This window comes from Toxotes jaculatrix, chromosome 23 (assembly GCF_017976425.1).
Source record: "Toxotes jaculatrix isolate fToxJac2 chromosome 23, fToxJac2.pri, whole genome shotgun sequence".
NCBI classification, from domain to species: Eukaryota; Metazoa; Chordata; class Actinopteri; family Toxotidae; genus Toxotes; species Toxotes jaculatrix.
Genome location: NC_054416.1, coordinates 2,273,564 through 2,283,621, shown reverse-complemented (window position 1 = coordinate 2,283,621; position 10,058 = coordinate 2,273,564). Strand labels below are relative to the sequence as shown.

Below are 10,058 nucleotides of genomic sequence, written 5' to 3'. Positions count from 1 at the left end.
ATCGGTGAAATTCGGACAGTCTGTCTGCGCTGGGCTCGGCAGCTGAGAGGCTCACGGAAGAAAAGGAGGCTCAGAGGTTAAAAAAATACGAGCACCACCCGGATGAGTTATTAAGAGCAACACATAGTCCACACATAACAAGCAGAGTGAAACTAATCATCAGGCTGTTTGACAGTGCTCAGATAACGGGCCTGCTGATGTGTCTCTTATCTCTTATCTAAAGTCACAATTCTGACTTTCCATGACCTTTTTTTCACATTGAATCATGTTTTTCTGTTTTTCTGGCAGGTGTGAGCCTGCACAGATGAGCTGATGCTTCTCATTGATCCTTTCTCTGCTGTGTGGAAACTGTAATTGTAAATGAAACTACAGTGAAAATAATGAAAATAGAAAAGGCGCCTCGGCATCATGGACAGTTGTGGAGCTTTTTTTGGCACATACAGCCACAGATTGGTCTATTATGACCAATATGTTTAGTACATGTATTATTGTACATGTATAGAGTAATTTCCTTGTTTTTTTGGTACAGACAAGGTTAATGGTGTCTGAGTCCGGCCTGGAAAGAGGATCCCAATTTAGACTGGTCTCATGGGAATATTAGAGGGGATGGTTCAAAGTCTACATCCCTCCCTCTCTGTGTCTTTGCGCTCTTTCCGCAGTCAGAGGCGCCTGGGATCAGTGCGGACCGGAACACTTTTCTTTTTCATCATTAATACTTTAAAAGCAGCGCCGTGATAAAGCTTCTCACCGATGAAAGGTCCACAGACGGGTTAAAACCTTTTCCCAGCACTAAGTGGAAGAAAACTCGAGGGATTCTTGGAAAATATTTGGGAATATTTGATCTCAAAGGAAAAACTTCTATTTTTCGACAGTGATTTTTACATTGAATTTTGGGCAGCTCTGTGGCCAAGAATAAACCACCGGATAGCTCGGGATAATTAAGCTCTCCACGCGGTGCCTGCAGGAACATTATGGGAACATTGGAGTGATTTCTGTTCCTCGGGGCGGAGGGTGTTTGCTGCAGGGCAGTGTTTTTTTCCCACACAGAGCAGCGCGGATCTGAGGGCAGAGGGGAGCTAAATGCGGTTGACTGGCGACCCTGCTCCGGGAACCATGAACAGCAGCGGGTCTGGCAACTTTCTGCTGGTCCCCATACCGGAGTATCCCCTGCTGGACTGCGTGCCCAACAAGACGGTGAAGATTGTGGTGCTGGGAGCGAGCAACGTCGGGAAAACCGGTACGGACGCAAGGATTTACGCTTTAATCACTAAAATTTAAATGAACGAAGGATTTTTTTCTTCACAAGTGCTGAAACTGATGTGTTGCTTTGCGAAAATGGAAAAATGGTGGCTGGGATTTCATACATGATAATAACCGCAGACTAAACTCCTCATCATGCAGCTTGTTATTGTGAGGATTGTGATACGCCTGCACAGTACAGGTGGAGATACAGATGTGTGTTTAAAGTAGAACAGTAAAAATGATGGAGATGAATCATCCATCGTGGACGGCAGGGGGAGACAAGTTGTATTCAACATATTGTCATTATAAAATATTTCTTAGCATAAAAAGTTTAATGTATTATAGTTTTACATTACCATTGTTATTATTGGTGAATTAATGTAAATAGTTACTTTTCACCACTAAATATAACCAACAGAAAGATCCCATTGAGATTAAGCTCTTATTTTTGGAAAGGGGGGAGGTGGTCACCATGCGGCAGTGTGAAAACTTTGAAAGCTAAAAGAAATATATAATAATAAAATAAAAGGAAGGATTCTTTCTGTTTTGATTTTAAAAACAGGAAATGAGGGTTTTTAGAAAGCGTTCATGTGCACTTGTGTGTGGAAAAAAAAGTAAAAAGAAGTCCAGTGGGTCAGAAAGTATTATAGCGGCTGTCACTATTTTCAAAGATAGACTAAACACATCAGTGAATGTGTAGCTCACAATGGCTAAGTTGTTTGACTGGTGGTAAGTGAGGGATTTATAATTTATAGTAAACTTCAGGGAGTTATTAAAGTGTGTGTAGAGCTGCTGAGGACACACCTGCAGGTATAAATCATCACTGGATCATTATTGGAGCCTGACACGTACCACAGACTAAAACTGTAGAAATGTTGTCATTTGCTGCTCCGACTTTGACCATCGTTTTTGTTTTAACTGTCTCTGTGTGTATCAGTGAGTACCACAGCTTTATGAAAGTGCAGCACTTAATTACTGGAGTGGGAACAAGCACACGCTGATGGGAACAAGGCGGGAAGAAAAGCCACAGCTCTGATTAAACTAACGGTGCTGACAAAAATCTGCAAGAGCTGGAATAAAACAATGTCCAGAATCCAAAACCCAAAAACAGAGTGATAGATTAGACAATCATTTACCAATATGAGATGACGCATGAAGGATTGCAACATCAGATTGTGAGTATTGGTGAATCATTCGCTCAGTTCAGACTTTTGGCCCGTTTGTTTAGCTCATCCCTCGGTTATGAAAGTGTTCAAAGTCAACAAGTTATTTGTCAGGGAAAAGGGAAATTCCAGGAACACTTGCCAGAACCAAATGTTCAAGCGTTAAATAGGTCAGTAGGTTACAGAGAGGTTAGTTTTCTAATAAATTTTCTGTTTATCATACACTCTGCAGTACAACTCTGAAAACTCTGTCGTGCACAGTCTCTTTTCTCTAAACAATCCCCAAGATGACACTGATTATTTAGAGAAATGTGATCATGTTACTCCTCCGGTTTGGTATTTCCTCCCACTCGCTGTCACACTCTTTAACTTCACTTTCTTCATCTCTGATTCAGAGTTTTCTTGTTTCTTCTCAGCTCTGATAGTCAGGTTCCTGACCAAGAGGTTCATTGGGGATTATGAAGCAAACACTGGTGAGTTTCAGCAAACTAACCTGGAAAAAAACATAAATGCATTTACTGACTGACTTCCCTCTGCAAAACCCCTCTGCTCTAGAGAAATCCCACTATTGACCCATTCATCCATTCACTCATTCATCCATCCACCTGTCTCTTTCGTTCTCCCCAGGAGCGCTCTACTCCAGAAAGGTCACACTGGATGGGGAGGAAGTGTCACTTCAGATCCAGGATACTCCCTGTGTCGCTCTCCAGGTAACTCGCAGCCATGTTTCCATCCCAGAGTTTTCATGTGCAGTACGAACAGAAAAGCTGCATAAGTTTTTCACTGAGAGTGGGTTTTAAAATGTTTTTCAAATTTGCATCTTTAATAGGGTGAAAAATTTCATAAAGCAGAGGCGCCTGTGCCCCGTCATTGCTGCTTTATATCTAAAAGTTGAAACAAAGACCTCGGAGGCAGTAAAAAAAAAAAAAAACGTCCATTTTTATCTCAAAGCAATTTCAGGAATGCATTTGAAGTAAGAGGAAGTGACCATCTCCGCGCTCATAATGAGTATAATGAGTGCATGGTGCCACACAGCTCACCCTGCTTGACACCAGCAGTTTGTTTACCAAACCAGGCCTCAGAGCTGCTCATTTCCTACACTGGGGAAGATAACGGAGGGTGAGGAAGTCCCTCCTGGCAGGATGGAGGATGATAGTGGCCGGCTTCCACAGATTAGAAAGAAATAATTGGCGTGTGGAGGCGGGAGGTGTCACGTGTGCAGAGCAGAGAGGTCGAGAAGTTCCCGAGCTTCTGGAAGATTTTTAAAAAGCTGCAGCTGGAGAGATTTTTTTTCTGTGAAACTCAAAAAGTGCGGCTGCGACAGACAAGAGTGTTCATAATGACAGAGCTGGTGATGTTTAAAACTGAAATTCTGGTGTCTGGCATGGTCGCAGAGGGAACATTTTAATAGTAAAATCCTTTTAAATCCCTCACTGTGTATGTCTGTTTTTGCAGGATGATGCTGAGGGCCTGTACTGCCAGGAGCAGATCAACAGGTCAGACTTATGAAACTTCTTGAACAGGAAGTTTAGTTAAACCCGATGTACTTAACTCATTTCTTTTAATAACTGTAAAACAACTGGATTTCCAGGTCGATCTACTGGGCAGACGGTTACGTGCTGGTTTTCTCCATCACAGACCACAATAGCTACCGGACCATCCAACCACTCTACCAACACGTCAGACGCATACACCCCTCTGGAAACATACCTGTTATACTGGTCAGTTTCCAGTCTCAAAAAATTACAATCCAGTTTAAGCTAAATTTGGGAAGAACTGGTTTAATTTTGTTCAGCTTTAATCAGTTTATTTGGATTTAATGTGATTAACTCATCTTTAAATGTCTAGACTATTCAGACAAACTGGTTTAACGTTGAGCAGTGTCCAAGTCTCTCTCTCCTGTCTGGGACAGACAATAAGAGTCCACTAACCCTAATCCCTATAATGTAATCTACTCTGTAATCTGTAATCTGCAGGTTGGCAACAAGAGCGACCTGCTCCGTGCCCGACAGGTGCCTGCAGACGAAGGCGAGACGTTAGCAGCCTCGTTAGGTGGGACGTCCTCGTCCTGTTTCTCCTTCCTCTTCTTCTTCTTCTTCTTCTTCTTCTTCTTCTTTTTCTTCTTCTTCTAACCATATGTTGTGTGATTGTGCACTCATGTAAACATGTTTCTTAAAACGTGATCACTAAGTACGCAGCTGTTTTGGACAGTGCTGTCACAGGTGTTTTGCTCTGAATTAGCAGTTTAAGACCAGACTGGACAGAACTTTACTGGAACAAACCCAATCAGTTACCACTCATCTGTCCTCACTTTCCAAAGGCTCAAGGCTGAAAACGTTCTGTTGTCTTACAGATATTTGACCAGAGAACTGCTGTAAATGCAGCTGACAGAATTCCCCACATTGTAAATACATGTTGATTAATTCTCTGAGCACATAGACAGATTATAATGGTTATATAAAAAAATAAGAAGCACGTCTGAACTATACCCTGCATGCTGCCTAATGAACAAGGAATGCTGAGAGCTGTCTGGAAGATAAGTCCCGATCTGAACACTGTCTCTGCTCACAGGAGGAGTTTACTTTGAGGCCTCGGCCAGAGAGAACCATGAAGGCGTCCACGCTGCCTTCCTTCATCTCTGTCAGGAGGTGGGACTTATGGTTGTTGTTGTTAATTGGTTCTTTAGTTTGCCAGTGAAGAGTTTGATGGTTTTAGCTGTGTTTGAATAACATAAACATTTTATAGAAAGTCTTTTAAGACAAAAAAGAGGTGCACCAGCTCACAGTGAGCTGTTCTGTGTATTTGTTTTTCTGTGGGAGAAACAGGCTCATTATATTTGGGTATGTTTAGATTGTCTGTTTCCTTTCTGGTATTTAAGGGAGCAGATTCTCAAACCTTCGCTCTGTTAAATGTCAGCATGTTTTAACTAATGAGGTGCTTTAAAGCTGCATGAATTTTTATTCGCACAGCCAACAGAGCCAGTGACTGTGTGTAATGTGAAAGGTATCGCCTGTAGTGAGCAACCCCCTGAGAATTATCCTATAACTCTGCAGTTATGACATCCATAATAATGTAAACAAAGCATTATTGTAGTAGTATTTCAGAAATTGAGTTGGTACGGATTATTATTCTGACTAAAATGTAGTGATTTGACCTTATACCAGGTGATCCGAGCGCTAGGAGGAGGTAACGGGGAGAAAAGGAGAGGAGGCCTTCACCTGGCCAGACCCAAGTCTCCCAACATGCAGGAGCTGAAGAGGAGGTTCAGACAGGTCCTCTCCTCGAAGGTCAAATCAGCCACCACTCTCTGATCACAGGACTCTCTGATCCGAGAGATTCCTCACAAAATAAAAGTCCTGGACTCTCTTTCGTGGAAGGATGAAGAAAAAGTACAAGAGGAGCTCGTGGCATTAACGTCATGAAAACGCACAGATGAACTTCTCTGCAGTGATCAAAGAGCACAAGTAGTTGTCTTCAGGTGGATGAATAAAGACAAAGACCAAATGGAGCTTTCTGGCAGCTGAGCTCTTCTCTGTGTTTTGGACGAGAGTCACGGTCAACACGACCTCTTACGAGTACAGTACAACAAGGATGCTGCTCACAGGGGACACGTCAAAGCCTGCTAGACAAACAGCATGTTTACCATGATGGATATTGAGTGTGTCAGCAGACGTCACTGACAGGGTCACTGTAAACCTCTGAACAGATTAGGAGCCCAGTTCATACAGAAATCAAACCAACACTGACACAATTCACGTCTCACTTTTCTTGAGGCTGAAAATAAATCAAATCAATAAAGAATTATTGAGTCAGTCAAGAAAAGAAAAAGCAGGTGTTGCTAAAGACTTGTTGTGAAATATGGAGTCTCTCATTTCAGACCCGATTTGTTTCTTGTTCATTTGTCTTTTGTCTTTCTTTATGAAACTAAATGATACTCAAAAGATGTGGACTTTTTTTTTGTACAATTCAGGTTCATTCTTGTGAAATATCAGATCAGATATCCATCTCTGAGCATTACTGACATCAAATAAATGAAATGTGAGCTTTTGTCCTCTCTGTTGCAGAACAGTCGGAACCAAAACAGGAAATGACCGTAAGATGAAAGTACTAGAGGCTGTACACTGAGACAAATGCTGACATTTGACAGCTGGAAGTGAAGCCTGGTGTAACAAAACAAAGCAAGCGGCAACTCCTGATATATAAATGGAATTCTATGGCTGCCAATAAGAAAATGCAGTCAGACTGAGATTTATTTTCCGTTGCATGATGTGCGATAAAATGAAAAATGTAAAATCACTTTTGTTTCCATTTTACTGAATTTCACTTTGTGTTTGAGAATGCATAAATACTTCAAAAATAAAAACAGAAAGAAACTTTAATTGACAAATGTTTTTCAGTGCCGTCCAGAGAATAACTCCATTATTCCCTCAACAGTCCAGTGAACAAACACTTTGTCACACATCATGCGCACGCAAATGGAAAATCACGTTAAAATTTGGTGACATGATTTCATTTTAATACTGGTGGCCACAGACTTCCATACAGTGCAGCTGTTCCATGTGTTCCAGTTCATTAATGTGTTCCTAAAGTTACAGAAACTCTCAACACATTTGTTTTAAAGCCCTAAATTCATCACCAATATCTTTGTACTCACACGTGGCAAAACTCTGTCCACTAAACGACATATTTGAGAATCCATGTGACTCTCGTTTACAAGCCCTTGTTTGCTTGTAACTGTGACAAAGTAAAGTTTTCCACTATAGCTCAGCCCGAAGAATCCAAACTGAAGGTGTGACTTCTCCTTTAATGGTTCACAGTCTGGAGAATATTTCTTTTCTATTGGTTTTAACATTGTGTGGAGCTAATGTTGCCCCGCAGGCTTTTTCTTCCTGACAAGAAGAAATTTCTGGGCGAGTTGCAGCTTCTTGTCTTTGTCTAGAAACACTGCTGAGCTTGAATAGTTGTCAGAAACAGAGTCTTAGTCCAGTTCTGTTCATGGGTCAAAACCCAAAACTGCTAACGAATCCACTGAATCCATGTAAGTGTAAGATATGGTCTGTGCTGTTGGTAAAGAACTGATTCAAGTATGTAAAGGGAAGTTGGGATGTGTGTGTGTGTGTGTGTGTGTGTGTGTGTGTGTGTGTGTGTGTGTGTGTGTGTGTGTGTGTGTGTGTTTTCTGCTGTTCTCATGACCTCTCCTCTCACTGACACACACACAAAATTCCCAGTAAAGATAAATTCCTCAGCATCTGGAATTTCTTTCTTGGTCACTGAACCACCACTCTAACCCTTCTATACACACACACACACACACACACACACACACACACACACACACACACACACACAAAATGTCTGCTGACCCCAACTCGTGACCTTTTGCCCTCTGACCTTTAAAAAGCAGCAGGGCTCCATCAGAGTCTGGAAAAAAAGATGAGACGAAGCCAGTCGTGTTGCTCTGTGATGGTATTTGATAAAGACAAAAATAACGTGTGCACGAAAAAGTAAATGTGTGTGTGTGGGGGGAGAAAATGAGGTTTCTCATTATTTTCAGCTACTTAGCTACTTTAAGTCCAATTTCCTCTTGTGTTTTCTTTTGAGACACAACTTTACTTCCCACAAACATACTTCTACTACTTCTACAACAACACACACACACACACACACCACGTCGCTCTTAAAGACCTCTTTCCTGTGTGCCACTGGAACAAGTGTTCCAACGTTCTCAAATGAACGATGAAATCCTCCCTTTTTCCCTTGAAGCCAGTAATCTTGTAACATGCTTTAAATGTGAGTTTATTTGATAGATGAAGAGCTAATGTGACATTTATGAGGCTAGATTTAGAAAATGGAGCCTTAACGAAATGTTCCCTTTTTCGGTAAGGACTAAGAAAGCTGAAGCTAATTTATGGGTTCTGTTCTAGAAGTAAGAAAACATCAAAATAATACTGAAATTAATATTAAATACTCATTTCTTCAACATAATCTTGCCCAACAGTATGTCACGCAGTTCACTCCAGTTGCCTAGACAGGGGTGTTTTTGAGAGGATCGCCGTGTTGAGGTGCAAGAAGGCCAAAAACATCATATCTTGAGAAGGCACAGCTCTGCACACTTAGGTCCATGCAGATATTTAATCACAAAGCTAAGATTTCTGTCTTAAACTCAGAGGGAACTGAGTTTAAGTCGGAAATTGTTTATGCACACCATAAAGTCTTACAGACAGGCGTGTAGGATCAAACACCCTTGACTGCACACTGCTGATTACATGTACTCGCTAAAGTAACTTAGTTTCAGTCATTATACCTTCATCAAGCCAAATTCATCAAAGTCACCATATTTATGTAAACATAACCCAGGAAAACACCAATCACTGATTAAAGTGAGCTGGATTGTTTGGTTTCTTTGCAGTCAGGACTTTGGCGAAGTGTGAAAGAAGCCATAATTAGTTTTTAATTTTAAGGAATGAAATAATAAAAAGTGTAGTTTTAAACAACATATCACAAGTCCTTTGTTATACACAGTACTATACTACACACAGAGGACGAGAGCTGACCTTTGTGACCAGACGATCATAAAAAAAAATCACAGCAAAAATAAATCTGTCAAAGTCGAACTGCTAAATGTTCTTTAATATTAGTTTGAGTTGGCACTGTGGTGCTTGTATAGAAATATGAGCAAGGGAGTATTTAGGCTAGAGTTACAATTGTTTCCACATTACTGAAGTCTATGGAAACACAGACACACACAAACACACCCCGTCAGTGGACCAGTAGCATATGGAAGTCATTCATCTTTCCAGGTGAGATAAAGTACACTGGGTCTTCCTTGGAGTTCCCAGCGTGTGTCACAGAAGAAGCACCATATGTGAATTTTTTCCACTCCAGTCCAGTATGTACCATCGACTTTACCCCCTCTGTTCCCCACACTGTTGTTTTATGTGGCTTTCAGAGAATTTAGTGTTCGATTTAAAGCATGTTACCGCCAGCTGTTGGCACGTGGACGCTTTGCTTCATCTGTGAGGAGATGTGCAAACAATGAGAACCAAAAATAAGGTGTTCATTGATATCTGCCCTTTTCCATGCAGTGTTTTTATGAGCATGCTTGGCATAATCTTTTGTGTCCCAAATGGGAAAGCTGTCCAATACTGAAGAATACAAACAAGCAAGAAATGGTAAAAATCCCCCGTTACGCTCTTGATGTGCCAACTTCTCTGACTTGTTTAGTCTGTTGAGTCTGTGACTCTGGACATAAACAGACTCTTTCTTTGATCTCGCTGGAATAACAAAGGCGCTACTTAAAGCTAAACTCCAGACCTTGGTCGCTGTATAAAATATAATCTCATGTCATCAGCATAGCTGAGGGTTTTTGACATTAGAGACAAATCTGTACTTATTTGTGCATTTTGACCTAACTTTGCATCCTGTGCATGTAGCCGCTGTAGGTAAAATGTTGTTGTTTGTTGTTGACCCCCAGAAAAATGAAGAATCCATCTAACTTCAGCTAGCACTTTAACTAACATGCTAAAGATAAAGCAGAAAGAGAGCAGAGTGAAGAGAGCGAACCAGACTAAGGTAAGTGATATCAGTCATCTTATCAGCAGCTACACCCCCTCCACCCCCCACCCAAAGCAACCAAGCACAAGTATGTGGGTG

At 41.3% G+C, this 10,058-nt stretch overlaps 1 protein-coding gene across 1 annotated transcript; it reads left to right on the top strand.

Annotated features, from left to right (window-relative positions):
* Positions 1–431: 431 nt before the first annotated feature.
* On the top strand, positions 432–6,342 carry rasl11a (RAS-like, family 11, member A). Its single transcript, XM_041031365.1, has 8 exons — positions 432–1,237; positions 2,822–2,878; positions 3,033–3,115; positions 3,861–3,901; positions 3,997–4,126; positions 4,382–4,457; positions 4,977–5,053; positions 5,570–6,342. The coding sequence occupies exons 1-8, from the start codon at positions 1,081–1,083 to the stop codon at positions 5,714–5,716; spliced, it is 768 nt and encodes a 255-aa protein (XP_040887299.1). The 5' UTR covers positions 432–1,080; the 3' UTR covers positions 5,717–6,342.
* Positions 6,343–10,058: the final 3,716 nt, after the last annotated feature.